This window comes from Wyeomyia smithii, chromosome 1, assembly GCF_029784165.1.
Source record: "Wyeomyia smithii strain HCP4-BCI-WySm-NY-G18 chromosome 1, ASM2978416v1, whole genome shotgun sequence".
NCBI classification, from domain to species: Eukaryota; Metazoa; Arthropoda; class Insecta; order Diptera; family Culicidae; genus Wyeomyia; species Wyeomyia smithii.
In genome coordinates, this window is record NC_073694.1 from 179,213,508 (window position 1) to 179,235,861 (window position 22,354).

The 22,354-nt window shown below is 37.4% G+C and overlaps 1 protein-coding gene across 1 annotated transcript; it reads left to right on the forward strand.

Moving 5' to 3' along the window:
• The first annotated feature begins 6,408 nt into the window (after positions 1-6,408).
• On the forward strand, positions 6,409-21,511 carry LOC129717541 (LIM domain-containing protein jub). Its single transcript, XM_055667513.1, has 6 exons — positions 6,409-8,135; positions 8,190-8,679; positions 19,899-20,039; positions 20,104-20,273; positions 20,337-20,565; positions 20,625-21,511. Exons 1-6 carry the CDS (start codon positions 7,116-7,118, stop codon positions 20,867-20,869), a joined length of 2,295 nt encoding a protein of 764 aa, XP_055523488.1. The 5' UTR covers positions 6,409-7,115; the 3' UTR covers positions 20,870-21,511.
• Positions 21,512-22,354: the final 843 nt, after the last annotated feature.

Below are 22,354 nucleotides of genomic sequence, written 5' to 3' on the forward strand. Positions count from 1 at the left end.
ATCGCTGAAAACCCCTTCTAAAGGCCAGAAAAGGCCATAACAGAAAGTGATCCCAAATTAAGCACAGAATCGCTGAAAACCCCTTCTAAAGGCCAGAAAAGGCCATAATAGAAAATGATCCCAAATTAGGCTCAGAATCGCTGAAAACCCCTTCTAAAGGCCAGAAAAGGCCATAATAGAAAATGATCCCAAATTAAGCTCAGAATCGCTAAAAACCCCTTCTAAAGGCCATATTAGAAATTGATCCCAATTTTAGCTCAGAATCGCTGAAAACCTCTTCTAAAGGCCAGAAAAAGCCATAACAGAAAATGATCCCAAAATAAGCTCAGAATCGCTGAAAACCCCTTCTAAAGGCCAGAAAAGGCCATAACAGAAATTGATCCCGAATTAAGCACAGAATCGCTGAAAACCCCTTCTGAAGGCCAGAAAAGGCCATGATAGAAAATGATCCCAAATTAAGCTCAGAATCGCTGAAAACCCCTTCAAATGGCCAGAAAAGGCTGAAAAACCCCTCCTAAAGGTCAGGAAAGGCTATAATGGAATAAGATCCCAAATTGAGCTCAGAATCGCTGAAAACCCCTTATTCCCAAATTAAGCTCAGGATCGCTAAAAACCCCTTCTAAAGGCCAGGAAAGGCCATAATAGAATATGCTTACAAATTAAGCTCAGAATCGCTGAAAACCCCTTTTAAAAGCCAGAAAAGGCCGAAATAGAAAATGAACCCAAATTAAGCTCAGAATCGCTGAAAACCCCTTCTAAAGGCCAGAATCGTTGAAAAGTGCTTCTAAATGTTAGAGAGGCCGAAATAGAAAATGATCCCAAATTGAGCACGGAATAGCTGAAAAGTGCTTTAAAGGCCAGAAAAGGCCGAAATAGAAAATGATCCCAAATTAAGCTCAGAATCGCTGAAAACCCCTTATAAAGGCCAGAAAAGGTAGAAATAGAAAATGATCCCAAATTAAGCTCAGAATCGCTGAAAACCTCTTCTAAAGGCCAGAAAAGGTCATAAAAGAAAATGATCCCAAATTAAGCTCAGAATCGCTGAAAAGTGCTTCTAAAGGCCAGAAAAGGTCATAAAAGAAAATGATCCCAAATTAAGCTCAGAATCGCTGAAAAGTGCTTCTAAAGGCCAGAAAAGGCCGAAATAGAAAATGATCCCAAATTAAACTCAGAATCGCTAAAAATCCCTCCTAAAGGTCAGGAAAGGCTATAATAGAATATGATCCCAAATTATGCTCAGAATCGTTGAAAACCCCAATTCCCAAATTAAGAATCGTTGAAAACCCCAATTCCCAAATTAAGAATCGCTAAAAACCCCTCCTAAAGGTCAAGAAAGGCTATAATAGAAAATGATCCCAAATTATGCTCAGAATCGCTGAAAACCCCTATTCCCAAATTAAGCTCAGAATCGCTAAAAACCCCTTCTAAAGGCCAGGATAGGCCATAATAGAAAGTGATCCTAAATTAAGCTCAGAATCGTTGAAAAGTGCTTCTAAATGTTAGAAAAGGCCGAAATAGAAAATGATCCCAAATTAAGCTCAGAATCGCTGAAAAGTGCTTCTAAAGGCCAGAAAAGGCCGAAATAGAAAATGATCCCAAATTAAGTTCAGAATCGCTGAAAACCCCTTCTAAAGGCCAGAAAAGGCCGAAATAGAAAATGATACCAAATTAAGCTCGGAATCGCTGAAAACCCCTTATAAAGGCCAGAAAAGGTAGAAATAGAAAATGATCTTAAATTAAGCTCAGAATCGCTGAAAACCCCTTCTAAAGGCCAGAAAAGGCCATAATAGAAAATGATCTCTAATTAAGCTCAGAATCGTTGAAAAGTGCTTCTAAAGGTTAGAAAAGGCCGAAGTAAAATATGATCCACAATTAAGCACGGAATCGCTGAAAAGTGCTTTAAATGCCAGAAAAGGCCGAAATAAAAAATGATCTTAAATTAAGCTCAGAATCGCTGAAAACCCCTTCTAAAGGCCAGAGAAGGTCATAAAAGAAAATGATCCCAAATTAAGCTTAGAATCGCAGAAAAGTGCTTCTAAAGGCCAGAAAAGGCCGATATAGAAAATGATCCCAAATTAAGTTCAGAATCGCTGAAAACCCCTTTTAAAGGCCAGAAAAGACCGTAATAGAAAATGATGTTAAATTAAGCTCAGAATCGCCGAAAAGTGCTTCCAAAGGCCAGAAAAGGCCGAAATAGAAAATGATCCCAAATTAAGCTCAGAATCGCTGAAAATCCCTTATAAAGGCCCGAAACGGCCGAAATTGAAAATGATCTCAAATTAAGCACAGAATCGCTGAAAACCCCTTCTAAAGGCCAGGAAAGGCCATAATAGAAAATGATCCCAAATTAAGCTCAGAATCGTTGAAAAGTGCTTCTAAAGGTTAGAAAAGGCCGAAGTAAAAAATGATCCACAATTAAGCACGGAATCGCTGAAAAGTGCTTTAAATGCCAGAAAAGGCCGAAATAAAAAATGATCTTAAATTAAGCTCAGAATCGCTGAAAACCCCTTCTAAAGGCCAGAGAAGGTCATAAAAGAAAATGATCCCAAATTAAGCTTAGAATCGCAGAAAAGTGCTTCTAAAGGCCAGAAAAGGCCGATATAGAAAATGATCCCAAATTAAGTTCAGAATCGCTGAAAACCCCTTTTAAAGGCCAGAAAAGACCGTAATAGAAAATGATGTTAAATTAAGCTCAGAATCGCCGAAAAGTGCTTCCAAAGGCCAGAAAAGGCCGAAATAGAAAATGATCCCATATTAAGCTCCGGATCGCTGAAAACCCCCCAAATTATGCTCAGAATCGCTGAAAAGTGCTTCGAAAGGCCAGAAAAGGCCGAAACAAAAAATGATCCCAAATTATGCTCAGAATCGCTGAAAAGTGCTTCTAAAGGCCAGAAAAGGCCGAAACAAAAAATGGTCCCAAATTAGGCTCAGAATCCCTGAAAAGTGCTTCTAAAGGCCAGAAAAGGCCAAAATAGAAAATAATCCCAAATTAAGCTCAGGATCGCCGAAAAGTGCTACCTAAAGCCAGAAAAGGCCGAAATAGAAAATGATACCGAATTAAGCTCAGAATCGCTGAAAAATGCTTCTAAAGGCCAGAAAAGACCGAAATAGAAAATGATCCCAAATTAAGCTAAGAATCGTTGAAAAGTGCTTCTAAAGGCCAGAAAAGGCCGAAATAGATAATGATCCCAAATTAAACTCAGAATCGCTAAAAACCCCTCCTAAAGGTCAGGAAAGGCTATAATGGAATATGATCCCAAATTAAGCTCAGAATCGCTAAAAACCCCTTCTAAAGGCCAGGAAAGGCCATAATAGAATATGATTCCAAATTAAGCTCAGAATCGCTGAAAACCCCTTTTTAAAGCCAGAAAAGGCCATAATAGAAAATGAACCCAAATTAAGCTCAGAATCGCTGAAAACCCCTTCTAAAGGCCAGAATCGTTGAAAAGTGCTTCTAAATGTTAGAAAAGGCCGAAATAGAAAATGATCCCAAACTAAGCACGGAATCGCTGAAAAGTGCTCTAAAGGCCAGAAAAGGCCGAAATAGAAAATGATCCCAAATTAAGCTCAGAATCGCTGAAAAGTGCTTCTAAAGGCCAGAAAAGGCCGAAATAGAAAATGATCCCAAATTAAGTTCAGAATCGCTGAAAACCCCTTTTAAAGGTCAGAAAAGGCCGAAATAGAAAATGATCCCAAATTAAGCTCGGAACCGCTGAAAAGTGCATCAAAGGCCAGAAAAGGCCGAAATAGAAAATGATCCCGAATTAAGCTCAGAATCGCTAAAATCCCTTATAAAGGCCAGAAAAGGCCGAAATTGAAAATTATCTCAAATCTCATAATAGAAAATGATCCCAAATTAAGCTCAGAATCGTTGAAAAGTGCTTCTAAAGGTTTGAAAAGGCCGAAGTAAAAAATTATCCACGATTAAGCACGGAATCGCTGAAAAGTGCTTTAAAGGCCAGAAAAGGCCGAAATAAAAAATGAACTTAAATTAAGCTCAGAATCGCTGAAAACCCCTTCTAAAGGCCAGAAAAGGTCATAAAAGAAAATAATCCCAAATTAAGCTTAGAATCGCAGAAAAGTGCTTCTAAAGGCCAGAAAAGGCCGAAATAGAAAATGATCCCAAATTAAGCTCAGAATCGCTGAAAACCCCTTTCAAAGGCCAGAAAAGACCGTAATAGAAAATGATGTTAAATTAAGCTCAGAATCGCCGAAAAGTGCTTCCTAAAACCAGAAAAGGTCAAAAGAGAAAATGATCCCGAATTAAGCTCAGAATCGCTGAAAACCCCTTTTAAAGGTTAGAAAAGGCCGAAATAGCAAATGATCCCAAATTAAGCTCCGGATCGCTGAAAACCCCCCAAATTTAGCTCAGAATCGCCGAAAAGTGCTTCTAAAGGCCAGAAAAGGCCGAAATAGAAAATGATCCCAAATTAAGCTCAGAATTGCTGAAAACCCCTTCTAAAGGCCAAAATAGAAAATGATCCCAAATTAAGCAAAATAGTAAATGATCCCAAATTAAGCTTAGAATCGCTGAAAAGTGCTTCTAAAGGCCAGAAAAGGTCGAAACAAAAAATGATCCCAAATTAGGCTCAGAATCCCTGAAAAGTGCTTCTAAGGGCCAGAAAAGGCCATAATAGAAAATGATCCCAAAATAAGTTCAGAATCGCTGAAAACTCCTTCTAAAGGCCAGAAAAGGCCATCATAGAAAATCATCCCAAATTGAGCTCAGAATCGCCGAAAAGTGCTTACTAAAGCCAGAAAAGGTCAAAAGAGAAAATGATCCCAAATTAAGCTCAGAATCGCTGAAAACCCCTTCTAAAGGCCAGAAAAGGCCGAAATAGAAAATGATCCCAAATTAAGCTCAGAATCGCCGAAAAGTGCTTCGAAAGGCCAAAACAGAAAATGACCTTAAACTAAGCTTAGAAAACGGCGAAAAGTACTTTTCTCTCCTAGCGGTTGGCATTAAAGTGGTTTTTTTATTTAGTTTTTTAATAGTTTTTCTAAATTCCATTTCCACAACTGAAGAAAAATTAAAATCGTCGCTTGGATGAAATCAATGACTGCATTAGGATTTTTAATTCGTGAGGAAATATAAAAGGTTCGCCGGATAATTTGCTAAGCGCCATACTTATGAGTCAATCAATTTTTTTGAGTCGTTGCATTTTCCATGACTCAGCTGTACCCTTATTTAGGCGGTTGAAAGGTGTTTAATTTGCTAGTAAGCAATAGTTTTGATCGATTTAAGGATATTTGTACATATTGAAGAAAAACACAAGGATTGAAAGTACTCATCAAAACAAAACAAAAACGTAGAAATAAAAAAAAAATCCGTCACAAGGCTGGGTACGCAAAATTTTTATGCGTTTTCAACAAATTCGAAGAGAAATGCAAATTGTATTTCAGAAACATGAATTATTGTGGAAATGAAGCTTGTTTCTGGTTTAGCAAGGTGCAGTTTTATACTGGATAAAATTGGATAAAATGGGTGCAGGAAAAAAATTTGAGTTAAAGGTTCGAAAAACGTATAATCAGTCCAGGCAAACTCGGCTTGTGAATCCCACAACGTATTTATGTCTGAGTAAGCTGCCGGTATTATGGTTCCCTCTTTTATTACGTTCTTATTATTTGAAGAGACTATAGATGAAAATTATTGTTAATTGTTATAGTTTTTGTCGACAGTTTGGAAGGCGTTTCAACAATACCATATTCATTTCAGAGAGCGAGTAATGGCGCTATAACCATAAGCTAGAAATGCTAGGACTAGAGTTAATACTCAAGTTCCAACCGTAGCAGTGGAAGCGAGTAAAGGCGCTATATCCTTGGTTTCGAAACCCGAACATAAGGAGGAAATACCTATGTTCCATCCCAGGAGATTGGTCAACAAAGGAGTGTACTTTCTTAGCTTTATCACTCCCAACGAATTAGGTATATTACTTCTTACACACGGATCGGTTGGTACGGATTGTCCCCGTTCTTAGATTACATTGTATTATATTGCGCTACACAGTAGGCCTGGCCGTTGACAAGAAAAATGTATGGAAATCATTTTTTTAAATGGTGGATATCATTTTCCAGGATCCTTTCAAGTACTGGCTGTGTTAGTATAGACTAGACTAGACTAGACTAGACAGTTTGGAAGGCGTTTCAACTATCGTTCATAAAATTAGTATACTGTTCAGAGTGGTAGATAAAATCTATACATTTGAGAATGATACTTTTTCGTTATTCTAATGAAGTTACGAGTAGGCCTGCGTGAAAAATCACGTACAGATGGCGTAGCACGTTACAAACGCGAGTAGTCGCAGTTCCAGGAACCCCTCGACTGTCAACAGCTCATATGTGAATATTACTCACACACGCTCCACTGCAGGCCACAGAATGGTGTATAGGTATGCAACAACGCGACGATGTCGCCTGTCGTAGTGTGCTGCAGCAGAAACGATAGAGTGACGAGACTGGTGAAGACTTTTCTCCAGTAAACTTGCTTCTACTTTTCACATGAATAATAGCTGAACTCCGCCCAGTGCAAGTTTTGATCGATCCACAATCGATTATCGCGTTCCGTTCAGATATGCGCCAGGTTCTGCATTAATTATCCAACAAAAAGCAGAAATTTTGTGTGGCCCAAATTCAACAAAGACTGATTCACTCCTGCCAAAAGGTAAGCGCGACACGGAACGAAGGTGTAAGGTAATTGAGGAAAGAAATAAGGCTAAACGAAACACCCAACAACCATCGGGAAGAAGAGACACACCAAGTGAGTAAGAGAGGTCAAGGGAAACAAAAAAAAAATACCTTTATCGTACTTTCTTCGTCTGCACGAAAATCGCCCAGTGTGAACTAATATAGACAGTGCAGAGGGAAATTCTAGTGCTAATACTGCAAGGATAGCGCAAATAAATGGTGATGGAATAATGCCGATGCGAAATTATCTTGAAGGCAAATGGGAATTTGATTTTCTTCTGTATGACATCGTTCGCCGCAGAAGTATGTTTTAGTTAGTTTAGTGAAAGTGCGAATTGGCCTGAATATTGAGGCTGACATTTTCTCATTCATAGAGAGGGTAAGAAGGATTTTCTTTCGGCAGGAAAATTCCAACAAATAGTGGAACGAAAATGTCCAACCATATTCAAAACGTCGATGCAGCATTGATTGCACAAATGCATCAGTTGCGACTAGAGGGGAACACCTCAGGAACAAGTGCAGTACGGATGGTACCACCCCAAGCAGTAGCACTGCAGGGACTACCAAGAGCTCAACATATGGGTCAATTGCAGATGGAAAATCATTACGTTCCCGTTACAGCCGCACTCGGGCAGGACAATTCCATAAAAGATCCTCGAATTTACGAAAGGTTTCGGATGATGGAAGCTTCGTCAGCCGGTAGAAAACCAAGTGATATTGCGCATGTTGGATATTATCGTGTAAGCAATAGCCCCACCCATTCGCTAGGAGGGTCATCACATCATTCAGGTGGTGGAGGAAGTCCACGAACGATTGCACCCCCATCAATGCCACAGTACTATGACCCTCGTTATCAGGCAGTGTACGAGAATATAGACTACTATCCGCCAGTGCAACCGCAGCAAATAGATAACTTTATATACGATCGAAAATTTGAATCGAGCAACGTAAAAGCTCAACCTCAAGTTCCAGTCGGAACAGGAATGCCTCAAATAGCATCAAACGGAAGCGCTGGTCGATATGCTCATACTCCTCAGCCTCCCGAGCTGCATGAACCACTTCCCATCTATGAAAACCTTCATGGCGCTACTGGCCAACAAGCTCAACCACAGGCTTCCAAAGCTTCAACGCAAATCTACTATCATAGGAATGAAGCTAGCAGCCCGCAAGTAGCCCAGAATCAGCAATATCAAAGTGGTGACCTGCCGATCTACGAAACAACCGTCGTAAATCCCAGTGCAAATTCGCGATACGTTACGGTCAGCCAGGGAGTCCCGGCGGGAACCTATCAGCATTCGCCAACCAGCAGCAATATTTCGTTGAAAATTGCTCAACAACCTCAGCCAGTTCACTTGCCGAATGTAAAGTACCACGCGACCGGCGTTCCAATTTCAGCGGCACTTCCCTATGACTACCAGAAATCACCCAAACATTCATCAGCCCCATCTTTGGTAAGAATTTGAGTTTCAAGAAAAATCAACTTAATTTTGAAATAATTATTTCAGCCACCGAAATCCGCCGATGCTGGCAAATCCCAGCAAACTAAAACCAGCTCTCCCTCGAGAAGCAGTTCCACTTCCGGGGCAGCCTCCCTCAACAAGTCAGCTGTCGAAGACATAAATGGATCCGATTATGTTTGCATGACCGGTGGTAGTAAGTATCAGCAGCATACCCAACAATCTGGCAAATCCTTTCCAAGTGGTGCGACAGGATCCACTGGACAAGCGTCATCCCCTTCTTCGGCCGGTCATGAACGTCATTACGCAACGTTGCGCGATTTAGACAGCGCATCCGGTGGCAAACCGTCGGCTGCAACGAACTCAGCTCCGGGCAGCAGATCTGGCAGTGCCCAAAGCTCCTTTTCCGGGTTACCGACAAGCAACACTAACCACACTGGGGGTGGTGCCGGTGGTGGTGGAGCGAATGTTAACAGAAACACTTCCGCAGTTTCGCCAACTCCGTCGCAGCTAAGTACAGGCAGTGGATCCGGCAAACGTGAGTAGCCTCTTTTTCAATTTTCAATGATTAACAATCGTTTTCTGTGTAAAATTGTGCGCTGAATTCGGATTTAGCGTTGAAAATTTTAGATGTAAAATCGATTTGGAGATTTACTAGATATTTTAAATGATCAGTTGCCAGGCAAAATTATTCCTTTTTATTATCAACATGTTAGATAATCTCTCTACACAAAATGTTGAAAGTATTGACATTTTTTCATATCGTTTTTGTGTCATACAAATAGTACCCAATCATTCTCAAGTAAACTTTGCATTACTGTCAAATTGCTTAACTACATACATAATATATTTGAGCTAAAACATTCAGAAAACAGAGAATTTGGTTTAGATTCAATGACCTCAGTAACCGACTAAAAGTAATGCTCAGACCAACACAAAAATCACACAGAAATTGACCCTGAACATCTTAGCTTCTTTCATAAACAACTTTTTGTTTGCCTGGTAACCGTCATAACAACGGCGCTACTCCGAGTCAAATTTGTTGTTTATCGCTTGTATTCCTCAGGCGCTTTTCTGTCCGTGAATGGTGAAAAAGGCATAGAACACATCATATAATACCAAACAAGTCAAAAATGTGGCAAAATGTTGCAAAAATTTGAAAAGCTCACTTCTCTAAGATTTACATAATGTTGTATGATTATGATTGTATATATATGAATTTTTCCAAATTTTTTTTTCATTATTCTATTATTTTCTATTTTCTATTCTTTAAAGAATAGAAAATAGAAAAATAAAGAATCATAATTATCAGCTCATATATTTTAAGGGAGATTTTGAATTCCGGAGTCTGGCGTTAGACATAAGTATTTTGCAGGATTTAAGTATTTGGGATATCGAGCTTTCTATATTTCAAAATTTCTGGCTTAAAAAGTGTGTTCTGAGTTTAAGTCATAGTGTGAATAATTTTAGGAAACAAATTTAAAAATAGAATTATCTGGATTCACAATGTTTTTTTTTCAGTTTTGAATACACTAAAAAGAAAATAACAGCCTTTGAAAAGATTGCAGAAAAGAGGGACTATAAGAAATAAATAGAAGAAAAATTACAGTAAACAAAAATGAACTCTTGATGAGGTTAAATTTAAAAGGACATACATCAAAATGATAGATTTTGGAAACACGAAATCCAAAATTCTCAAAATCTACAAATTTTCAAGTACACCAAATACACTGGGGTCTTTTTTTACGCGAGTTATTTTTATGCGGTTATTTTATACGCAACTTTTTTACGCGATTTTTTACAATAACGCGGATTATTTTTACGCGGTTTTTTTAAATAACGCGGATTATTTTTACGCGATTTGGAAGATTATTTTTACGCGGTATTGAATAAGTTTAGTATAAGTAAATCCAAAAAAGTGAAAATCAATCGTATGGTTCATGACAATAAGGTATTCTGTTTTATTAATCTAAATAATGCATATTTTTAATATATTTGCTGTTATTATCAAAAAACAGGCAATTTCCGGTAATTCAGGAAGAAGGAACAAAAATACATTAATAATTGTACAACGATACGAGTCAGGGTCGGTGCGATTTACTTCCGTTTAAGAAACGAAAGCTTAAACATGTAGCAAAATTATTATAAAAAAGTTATTGTCATGTTCTTCAATGAATTTTTATTTGAAAAGCACTAAAAACTCATTTTGTGTGTTTCGTTACCATTTTTATATCAAGTTTATATTTACTTACGTGCCATTATTTTTAATCGGATCTTATTATTGAATGGAGTTTTTTTTTACGCGATTTTCTGAAACTACGCGGTTTTTTTATACGCGGGTTTTTTCAACGCGGTACAACCAACCGTAAAAAAGTCAAGGTGCTCAGCCCTAAATTGAAAGATAATGTTATTTATAGCATTTTTGTAGACATTTCGACTATCTAAAATAGTAGGAGGGTGGTATCCAAGACACGACCGCATAGTTGACGTAGGACTACAATAATTTTATATTTTTATTTTGAAGCTATGTTTGACTTGAGCTCGTTTTACTTTTGCAGTTTGCTTGATTTATTTTAACCAATTTAAGCTCAAATTCTTCCAAAAGGAAGGTAATTAGTTCGGGTGGTAATAACAAGTATGTAGGTCGGCAGCCCAAATTCATCAAGCGACACCTCAAACGACTTGGAACTAAAACTAGTTTATTGGTGGCCATTTCTACTGTTAAGGTCCATTTAAAAAGTAAAAAAAGTCATGAAAAAAGAACCGTTCATTATTGGCATGGTTTGATTTTGACAACAGAAAAAAATCTGGCGTGTTGCCAAAATCGATTGGGGTCTGTATTTTGATTATTTCTTTGCAGCACTCTATCTTAGCAGAAAAAATATTCTTTTTAACATTCACAATGGTTCAGAAACCAAATTTAGGGGGAAATTTGGGTCTAGAGCTCTGCAATGTTTTGGAGAAAAACTTTTTTTTACAAATTTACTAAAAATTATTGGAGCGATAAAATTGTAAAACAAGGATTTCTATCTACAAAAATAAAAAAGTTAGATACTTGATAGCATCGAAAATTTTGGTCACCCTAATTTTTGATACTTTTTCAATAAGCGCTTTATCATATGTAACATCTTTGTAGAACAAAGTTTTTCTCTAAAATATTGCTATAGAGCTCTAGACCCAAATTTTCTCCCAAATTTGGTTCCTGGACCATTGATGAATACCTTTCATTCTAATACAGCGAATTTTCTCTAATACGCGAAAAGGCAACCTTCTATAAAATATTTAATTGAGTACGATTTAGTAGAAATTAAACTTCCTTCTGTATCTATTTGTCTTGTTGAAGTTGGCTCACTCACCGATCACAAAGCGGCAAAGATGTCACATAAATTTTTTTCCTGTAATTACAAGCTCGTGGAAAAAATATCGATAACGAATTACAGTTTTAGTAGAAAATGTATATTCACTGAAAATTTGAAATTGACATACAATTTTATGAACATGTTAACATTCAATTCAGGTCAGTTAAAACATTTTATCAGTATACAGAATCAACCAGGAAAAAATTGATCAGTTTCAAGATACCAAAGAACAACGAAGATACCATATTTGAAAGTTATATGTCTGTTATCTTCGAAAACAAAATGGGCTAGAGTGATGCACAACATTAGCTTCAGCAATTTATGTTTGCATAGCGTTGTTCAATTACAAGTAAGGTTATGGAAAGTAATATTTTCTTGCAAATGCGAATTAAAAAAAATGGAAAAATACAAATGATAATGTCGGAACTCCAATATCAAGATGAAATGAATTTGGTTTTCTTCTATACCGCCAACGCGGGATGCAACTAGTATTGTCATATGGGGCTAACTTCATTTAGCTAGTAAAATATAATCATCAGTACTCGTTTAACTACCTATTCAAAGATCTGTACGGAGCATTTTGGTTTTCTGTTGTCTTTTAATACCCTATATTCAGTTATTTAAATAAATCTGAAAAAAGCAGAGTGTAGAGTGCCTGTGCCATCAAATTCTCTTTCAAGACATCTGTTTTATTAACATTAACATATTCACGGTGCTCCCACAGACCGTTATTATAAAAAAAATGCACCAAAGAATCTGAGTACACCATTTCATCGTACGGTACATTTTTGAGTAATGCCCTTTTGAAGGTCGTGAAGTACAAAAAAAATGATATAAAAACAACAAAATACTTATTGTGAAGCACGTTTTTCAACCACCATTTTATTTACCAAATAACTTCCAAAATAGTTTCTACACATTCCAAGGGTTATATCATTACACCATTACAGACAAAATTATAGACAAAAAACTGATTTTAAGGAGGGGTGTTTCACAAAAAGCTCTATTTTGTCATGTTCAAAATACAGATAGGACATCCAGTATTCAGCAATTGTTTTTCTTTTAAAATTTTCCATAACTTTGCTAAAAGAAGCAATCTGGTATATTGAAAATTAGAAAAACTAATTTTTTGTTCTAACTGTTAGGTGGATTGATAAAAAAACTAAAAACGCCAGAAGTAAGGCCTTGTTCTATGGAATAATTTTGCTGAAGGCATTGAGTACATAAAATCAGTTTTTCACAGTCAAATCTAGAACGATCACGATTTTTCGAGTTTAAACCACTGTGCACTGTGGGATTTTCAAACAAATCTTTCCACCAATTGCTAATGTCTTTAAATATAACCCTTGGAATGTGTTGAAACTAATTTGGAAGTTATTTCATAAAATGGTGGTTGAAAAACGTGCTTTACAATAAGTATTTCGTCTTTTTTATATCACATTACGACCTTCAAAAGGGTATTACTCAAAAATGTACCGTACGATGATTTTGAAGTTTTGACCAGAGACTCTGGACGTCATAACAAATCGAATGGTGTACTCAGATTCTTTGGTGCATTTTTTTATAATAACGGTCTGTGGGAGCACCGTGATATTTGTTAACAGCAGAACGTAATACTGTCTGATAATGGAGGTGGTTACGAACTTTCCGAAAAAGCTTCACCTTCAAGACATCAAAATAGTCTAGGCTCATGGAAGCTAACATTAGTTGACCTATTGGGACGGGGAGATTCTGTCTATTCATGAAGTTCAGTTGGTGTCTATTCATGAAGTCTGTGCCAGGCGTGCTCGCATATGATTGGTACATTGTTGGTGAAAGTTCGACCTTGAAACTTCTATTCGATTTTCACTGTTTAACAATGAAGTGATAATGAAAATTTAAGAATCACTAAATTGTCCATCATTTTATCAATCCAACGACATATTTATTATTGTGATCCATCATGTGGTTACATCACTATAACCCTTTGAAATCTTTCATTCCGACGTTACATCTTGGTTTTAGTTTTCGCGGAATGTATCTCGATATAGTGCGGTTAGACGTAGTCCTACGTCAAAAAGACCCCAGTGTACGAGATTAAAACACTAGAGCCTCTGAAGCTTCAAATCTATAAAATATCTAAACTGCAGTTTATAAAATTTCACGATATTGACAATACTACAAACTCAATAACGAAGAGTACGAGGTGATAAGCAAGTTGAGAAGGGTTAAGAAAAGTTTAATATACCAAAACAAAAACAAAAATATAAACAAAACAACAAAAGTCTAAAATACATAAGAAAAGTTAAATTAAATAACAGCTGAAAACCCCGTAAATAATACATTAACCTTTCGGCAAAAAATGACTTGAACGTCAGAAATGTCAAAATGTTAAACATGTCCAAGATGTCCAAGATGTCAAGCAGGCCCAAAATGTCGTTATCGTCTTGAATGTCAAAAATGTCTGACGAAAAACGTGTCTAGAATGACCTAAATGCCAAAAATGGCAAAAAAACTCAACACACTAAAGTCGCTTTTTATGCGGGGGATACGTGCCGCGTGAAAAAAAAAACACCTAAATTCCGGAATCCGCGGAAAGACATTCCGGAATCCGCGTAAAAAAATACCGCGTAAATTTCGGAAAAACGCGTAAATCCCGGAATCCGCGTAAAAAAACCGCTTAAAAAGCAACCTTAGTGTACTGTTACAAATGTCAAAAACTTCAGCAGTGTTAATAATGCCAAAATTATTGGTCTGTTCTGTCTTAAATGTCAGGAATGTCTTGAACGAGCAAAATGTCTATACAAAAATATCTTGTATTTCAAAAATGCCCTGTGTCCTGAATGCCAGAAATGTCAAAACGGTCAATAGTGTCAAAGAAGTTAAATATAGTTGAAAATATCAAAAATTTTAATGTAAAAATTGACAAAAATATCAAATATGTAAAAAAAGGTTGAAAATATCGAAAATAACAAAAAAGTCCATTGTCTTATATACGACGCAATTCGCGTCAACTCGACTGAAGGGTTGGTAACACCCTCTCGGAAATTATTGAAACTTTGTAAGGCTTTACATATGAATTAACATTTGAAAAAGAAATTCAGACAATTCTTCCCCCATCCCTTGACAACTTTTCTCTAACTCTTATCACGGTAACCACCAGAAAAACAAAAACAAGTTTTTGCTTAGCTTAGCTTAGTTCTGACTGTACATATCAATGGTTGCTACTCCGTGATGGGTCCGAGCCATTCAAGATGCACAATGAATCAACTAAAGAAACGACTTGGAGTGACCATTCCTCCTCACTGTGCATCATTCAATGACCCGATGTTTTATAGACCAATAACGGCGCCGGCCACGTTAGAAAAACAAAAACATTTTTTTGTTAGAAAAACTTTTTTTTACGTGGGACTACGTCTTCACTATACTAAGGTACATTCTGTGAAAACTGAATTCTTCACTATACTAAGGTACATTCTGTGACAACTGGATTGAACATGTAACGTTTTTGGTTAACGGAATGGAAGATTTTAGATGCTAATAGCGCTCGAACAACTGTTCTGATTTCAATAGCTAAAATTGCGGAAAAGTTTGAAGGTCGAATATCCACATACATTTTTCATACGATTGGTATATTTCCCTAACGCAGACTTCAAAAACATGGACGAAATGATTTCACGCATTCAGTCCACGTGATTAGTTCTTCTCCCAATCACCCAAGTTCCCCACACTGGGTGACGCTATAAAAGGACATTCCGTGTTGGGAGAAGATCATTCCCTGGTCGACCGTCAAAGCGAACAGTTCGGCTTCCCTTCGATCTGAGTTGGACCAGGACCCCGCCAGTGGTAATCTAATTCAGATATCGTTGTTCGAATACAGCCCGAAACTGGACGTGATCGGCACTGTTTGTCTGTGTGTGTGTGCGTGTTTGTCTGTGTGTGTGTATGTATGTGTGTATGAGTAGTGTGTGTGTACGCGTGTGTGTGCGTGCGTGTGTGTGTGCGTGTGTGTGTGTGCGTGTGTGTATTACGTGTATGTGTGTATGTGTGTATAACATGTGTGCAAAAATGCATTTATCCGAGGTAAATATATTTATGACAAAATACTTGTATAGGCAACAAGTTAACTATTTTTCCTATTAATACTTCAATTGGTATTTCTATGATAGTGACTATAATTTTATGCGAGTTGTTTTCAGCACTGAGCTTGTTTCGTGTTTATTTGTAACATGGGACTGACCAAAATTCATATTTTTCTAATCAATTTAGCAACAAAAAGCTTTTTCTTGCGATTTTTTGAGAGCACCGGGTATGTGGAGAAGTTTTCAAGGTTTAAGCAAAAAGTGATGAGAAATTACATGGGACTGTTATGCATTTATGGGCAGTTCATGTGGGTTTTGGTATTTGTATGCTGTGGTTTATGACAGGTGTATGTGGTTTTTTGTGAAATGTTCGTGGATTATTGTGTATGGTATTTGTACGTTTGGTGTGTGTTATATACTATGGCTATGGCAGAATTAAATCTTTACACCCACCATAGTCCCACGGCAAGCCTACGTTTGTGCACTCAAGCACATACCCTTTAACCTTTTTCCTAGAGAGCACTTTGATTGATTCAGAAGAGTTTTAGGCATCTAAATTGTTCCCCAATCAATGAATGCGTGGAATCATTTCGTCTACCTTTTGATGTCTGCATTAGGAAAATCAGCCAATCGCATGGAAAATGTATGTGAATATTTAACCTTGGAACTTCTCCACAATTTTCACCATGTAAGAAGAAAACCGCGGGGATTTTTTCCCTTGTAAAAGAAAACCACGGCAACCATTTTTTGATTTATTTTGGTATGCTTCATCTTACTCTAAGTGCGTACGAGCAGGTTCATCACTATTTGGCGAGTTGATGTCCTTACTACATTGCACATTTATCCCAGTAGGGCAGCGCACTTCGTATGAAGTTTATTACCTCACCGGGAGTTTCCCTCCAAATTTCGGTAGGTTCTATGTGTCCCTTACCGAAGATACGCAATCTGCGTTGTATTATTACTCGGCATTCGCAGAGTAGATGTTCTGATGTTTCGCATTCGATGCCACAAAGGCGACATTTATCATCATCAAGTTTGCCCAGCTCCTTGAGATGATACTTACTCGAACACTGCCCTGTAATAAGACCTTTGAATGTCCTCAGGTCTTTCTTATGCACCTGAGCAGCATGAGCGCGATTTGGCTCTATGGATCTTTTCGATTGTCATAATCCGCTTGTGATGTCTCAGTTTGTTTATATAGTTGCTTTCTACCATTCACCGAGTTCAGCTCTTAGTGCGCTCGGGGAAACTCCACAGAAAGGTTCTGGGCCAACAAAGTTAGTGGATGACCCTTGTCTGGCTAGTAAGTCAGCCTTCTCATTTCCTTTGATTCGACAATGACCAGGAATCCAGTATAAGTTAACCTGCTTTTTCATAGCTAACAGTCGGAGCGACAGGATGCATTCCCACACTAGTTTAGAGTGGCTTAGTTTAGAATTCTGAGCTTTAAGTGCTGCCTATCACAGAAAATGCAAATATTTGCGTGTCGATAATTGATCTCCCTTACACACGCTTATGAGATAGAGCAAAATCAGTTTATTTGTGACACCTTCCCATGCTCGACAACCCCTGAGTAGAATTTTTTCGCGTTCCATTTTAGAGGTAGGACTACGTCTTTCTTCTGAGGTAGGACTACGTCTTTCTTACTGTACTAGGGTACATTTTTGTGAAAACATGTAACGTCTTTGGTTGGCGGAATTGAAGTTTCCAAATGCTTAAAGCTTTTGGAGCATGTGAGACGTTTGGAAACAGTTTCGTGAGACATCTGTGGCATTGACAATTTTGAAACATATTTGACTTATTATTGAAACAAATTGGAAATATGTATTTTCGAATTATTTCTTAGGTACCGTGCTGGACCGAAATCCGTACACCTAAGCACATGATAATCTTCGACGGTCAATATAAAATCAAGAAATCACGTATTGCTTTAAACTGACATGTTTACTTATAAGTCTACTTATATATTATCACTATTTTCAAACAAAATGATTAAAATCACTCTGAAACTCGAAAAAATCATGTTTTAATAGAACATGTTTTGAATCGAAATCCGTACACCTAAGCACATGATAATCTTCGACGGTCAATATAAAATCAAGAAATCACGTATTGCTTTAAACTGACACGTTTACTTATAAGTCTACTTATATTTTATCACTATTTTCAAACAAAATGATTAAAATCACTCCGAAACTCGAAAAAATCATGTTTTAATAGAACATGTTTTGAATCGAAATCCGTACACAGATTTTTGTCTGAATCAAAACCCGTACACTTTTGAATCGAAATCCGCACACACGCGATATAGACTGGATTAGAGTCCATGCAGAAATAAATCAAAATCCGTATAGATATAGAAGTACATAAATGAACATCTTTTATTAATAATTTATCTTTAAATTTACGAATAAATATATTTTGAGGATCAATTTGTTCCTAAAGTTTCACATGGTTTTCTAATTTTTTATATCAGCTGAAATAGTGCAATTTTTCGTAGCGTTTCGTTGCGGCACTCTTTATTGTAGCAACCGGAACGCCGGAACCTTTTGAAGCTTCCCGGTACGACTTTCCCTAGCGCACCTCAGTCACAGCTCCTTCGAAATTGTTTGCCGTATATTTATACTTGTTTTCTTTCATTATATGCTGAAAACAAGAAGAAAATTCAACAATATATGCATGATACACACGCTGTACGGAATTCGATTCAAGCAATTAACAAGAATCAAAATCCGTACGGCACAGTTTTTGTTGAATAAATACAATTTACACTATTCACCAGACAATATACAGCTCGAAAATGACGAAGACTTACCTTTTCCATCAATTTCAAAAAGATTCACAGAGTAAAACACGTATATCCAACTTGAAAAACGTTTTCATCTGAAGAACGTTTTCTTAGTAAATTCTCTAACGATACAACGAAATGGCAACTGAAACCGATACACGATTGATTTTTTATTTTTATTATTTTTGTTTCATGGCCTACTGACGCATAGTTTAATTTAACAGAAGGCCAACAGCTCAACGGACATGTACATGTAACTATCATATGAATTTTTATTTTTATAATGCTTAAAATTTAAGAAAAACGTCAAGGTGTACGGATTTCGATACTGTACGGGTTTCGATCCAGCACGGTATTTCGAGATTTATTTCGAACATTGTTGAGGTGATTTTCAATCATTCCTTACATATTTTTAAAATATTTTTGAAACATTACTAGAACATATCTGAAAAATTATTGAGGCATTATAACCACGTTTTTGAGACGTATTTGAACATTTATTAATTGATATGTTTTTTTATATATTAAACATTTCTTAGGGTAATATTGAGACATTTGTGCCATAGTTTGAACGACGTTTTTGTGACATTAGTAGCCAATGTTTTGCGATTGTTTTGAAACTCTTTCGAGACATTCCTAAAAGGTTTTGAAATAGTTCGAGCCACAGTTGAGGACATTTCTAGAATGTGAACATAATTTGAGAGCATTTTGAGATACTTCTGCCGCATTCTGTGCGAAGTTTTTGTTTGAGATATGATCAAGACTTTTTCGCGACGGTTGTTGAAAAGATGTTTTTGAAACGTTTCAGAAACAGTTTCTAGTTTTGAGACATTTTTGTCATGTTTTTGCGACATTTTTAAAATATTTATGCGACATTTAAAGACATTTTTAGCAGTTTTAAGACATATCTGGATAATTTTTAAAGCGATTTTGAAATTTACCTAAGAAATTTCTGAGACAATTTGCAAACGTTTATGTGACTTAAAAATGATGAGAGTGGGAGGGGGGCTGCCTCCCACTCTCATCATTGAGCAATGTCAACCTTCAATGATTTTAAAACCGCTGAACCGATCATTATTAGTTTCGGTATGTAGAAGCTATAGTAGCTGATGTATCCCATTGATTATGAATTTTATTAATGTCATTAGCGTTGCAACAAAAGGGAGGCAAATTATTTATTTGTTAACTCCCAAACACCTGAATTGATCATCGTGCCAATTTGTATACGTGTTCTCAAGCCTGACATTAATTTTCCTGTATCTCAGAGGCGTAGTCAAGAGGGAGACGGGAAGGTATTTACACTTTGCTTTTTGAAAACTATTAAAAAGAAAATTTGCAAACAGGCGATTTCGAGTGTGAGTTGTGGTTTTGAGATATCACCCTATCATTTATATTTATAAAACTACAACCGAAAAAAGAAAAAAAAAACAATAAACTACCGAATAATGCAGTAATATTAGACTTCATATCGAATGTAAGTGGATGATTTTACATGAGAACAAATGGACCAAAAATTGTGACACAAACTGTAACCGTGTTTCTCCTCCAGGCTTGACAAAGAATCTGCTGCCCTACAACGTGACTCCACCGCGTCCAACGGGGCCAACCGAGGCTGAGAGAAAGATCGAGGAACTTACCAGACAGCTGGAGGAAGAAATGGAGAAAAATGAAGAACAAGGGGAATATTTCGGTATGATCTTTTTTGTTAGTTTTTATATTTTTTGTGATAATCCAGCTTGACTAATGCTTTTCAGGAATTTGTCACACCTGCAAGGAAAAGGTAACCGGGGCCGGAGCAGCATGCCAAGCTATGGGGAATTTGTACCACACCAACTGTTTCATCTGCTGTTCCTGCGGTCGGGCTCTGCGGGGTAAAGCGTTCTACAATGTTCACGGTAGAGTTTACTGCGAGGAGGATTACATGGTGAGTCTTAGCAGATGGGACCGAACAAAATAGTAAACGTTTTATTTCGAACTATTGTTTCAGTACTCGGGCTTCCAGCAGACGGCCGAAAAATGCGCCATCTGTGGTCACCTCATCATGGAGATGATCCTGCAGGCTATGGGCAAATCCTATCATCCGGGATGCTTCCGGTGTTGCGTGTGCAATGAGTGTTTAGATGGCGTCCCTTTCACCGTAGACGTGGACAACAAAATCTACTGCGTGAATGATTATCACAGCATGTTTGCGCCAAAATGCGCAAGCTGCGGCAAAGGTATTGTTTCATGTAATTGGTTGACCTTCTCAAGACTTAAACTTGGATAATGTTTTCAGGAATCACACCGGTGGAAGGCACGGAGGAAACGGTTCGGGTTGTTGCTATGGATAAAGACTTTCACGTGGATTGCTACATCTGTGAGGAATGTGGCATGCAGCTGACGGATGAGCCAGATAAGCGGTGTTATCCGTACGATGGAAGACTGATGTGCCGGTCGTGCCACATTCAGAAAATATCCTTACAGGACATGCACGGACGGATGGTCGAGCCGGTTTCGGCCACATATCAATATATGGGTTAGAGGGTAGATGTGAACTAAGAAACATGAACACCATCAGCGCTAATGGCTGATTGGATACTTATCAATAATGAAAGCATTTTTTAACTCTAGAAAAGGGTACGAAAACTAAGGTCACCAATAGGAAACAATAGCACACTGCCAAGAAGCTTTACTGAAAAACACGGCTGAATGTAAACCGAATAACTCAGTTTTAATCTGCGCTAGTTGCTTCCCAACCGAATATCACTTTCCAAAGTTAAAGTCAATACTATTACGATCAATGCAAAATTTGAGCTAGAAACATTACATTAAATCTTGTCTTTATATAACCATTGAACTTTTAAACATACATACTCATACATGTATTGGAAACCAATCGCTTCATGCTGCTTCTTTTGATCAAGTTTATGTATTTATATGGTTGGAACGAAACATTCAAACTTACATTTAAAAAAGTGAAAGAAAAAAAACATTCCATTGCTGCCCCGTCCCTCGTGGGGGAAAAAAAATCCTTGCAGTTTAGATTATTGTTGTTCGCTTACTAAAAACTCCTGTAAACTGTGCAAAAAAAACGAAACAATAAAATCATTATTGTGTTACGCTTCTGTGTACGGCAAGCATTCTTTGAATTGTAATTATTAAAGTTGGATTTATACTCGACAATGTTGTTTGGTTTTTATTTGGTCTCACTTCTCCTATTGCCGCTAATAATCGTCATGCGTCGACAAGTTTTATCATCCTTCTCGAAAACGGAAAATCGAAGGAAGCTCTGAACAAGTGCAGTAATGTGAGCATTTAGGTATAAAGCGACTATTACACGAAGCAAATATTTGCTTGAAATGGTGGTCAATATTTAATTTTTGCTTCAAATATTCACAAAAATATGTTTGCTGTTGTGTTTACTAAACAAAAAAAAATCACCTAAATATTTGCTTTGTCCAATGTCGTTCTAGATATTATGGGGAATAATGGTTTGCAAAGGTAAACTAAAGTGAAATTTATTGATTAGAGCTTACTATCTGTACTAGAAACAAAAATGCCTGGAAATACAACACCCAAAGATTTAGGAGCATTAAAGTCGACGGAACTTCCGTAACAAAATGTTTGGTTTGGCAACCAATTCGCATCTTTGGCAGAAAAGGACGAACGTTCATCACCGCAACCACAATCAACAAGTAATCGTATTACTATGCTCAAACCGTAATAAAATAATATAAAACCTATAATGTCAAAAAAGTGACAGTCAATCAGGGCCGGATTTAGGCGCTGGGGGGCCCGGGGCAAATTTGTTTGTGAGGCCCTGTTTTCTTAAAACATTTAGAGGTAACGTTCTGGAAATTGACGAGCAAAAAAAAAAAAGGTCGCCCCAGGTCTAGGGGGGGCCCTTGAACCGGGAGGCCCGGGGCATTTGCCCCCTTTGCCCCCCCTCAAATCCGGGCTCACACACTCTTCCTCTCTTTCTCCATCTTTATTTCTCTATTATCTTTCTCTCTGTCTCACGCTCCA

Coding starts and splice junctions, on each gene's coding strand:
- LOC129717541 (XM_055667513.1), top strand. CDS start 7,116: ATGTCCAACCATATTCAAAACGTCGATGCAGCATTGATTGCACAAATG. Junction 8,680..19,898: donor AGGCAGTGGATCCGGCAAAC/GTGAGTAGCCTC, acceptor TTTCTCCTCCAG/GCTTGACAAAGAATCTGCTG. Junction 20,566..20,624: donor ATGCGCAAGCTGCGGCAAAG/GTATTGTTTCAT, acceptor TAATGTTTTCAG/GAATCACACCGGTGGAAGGC.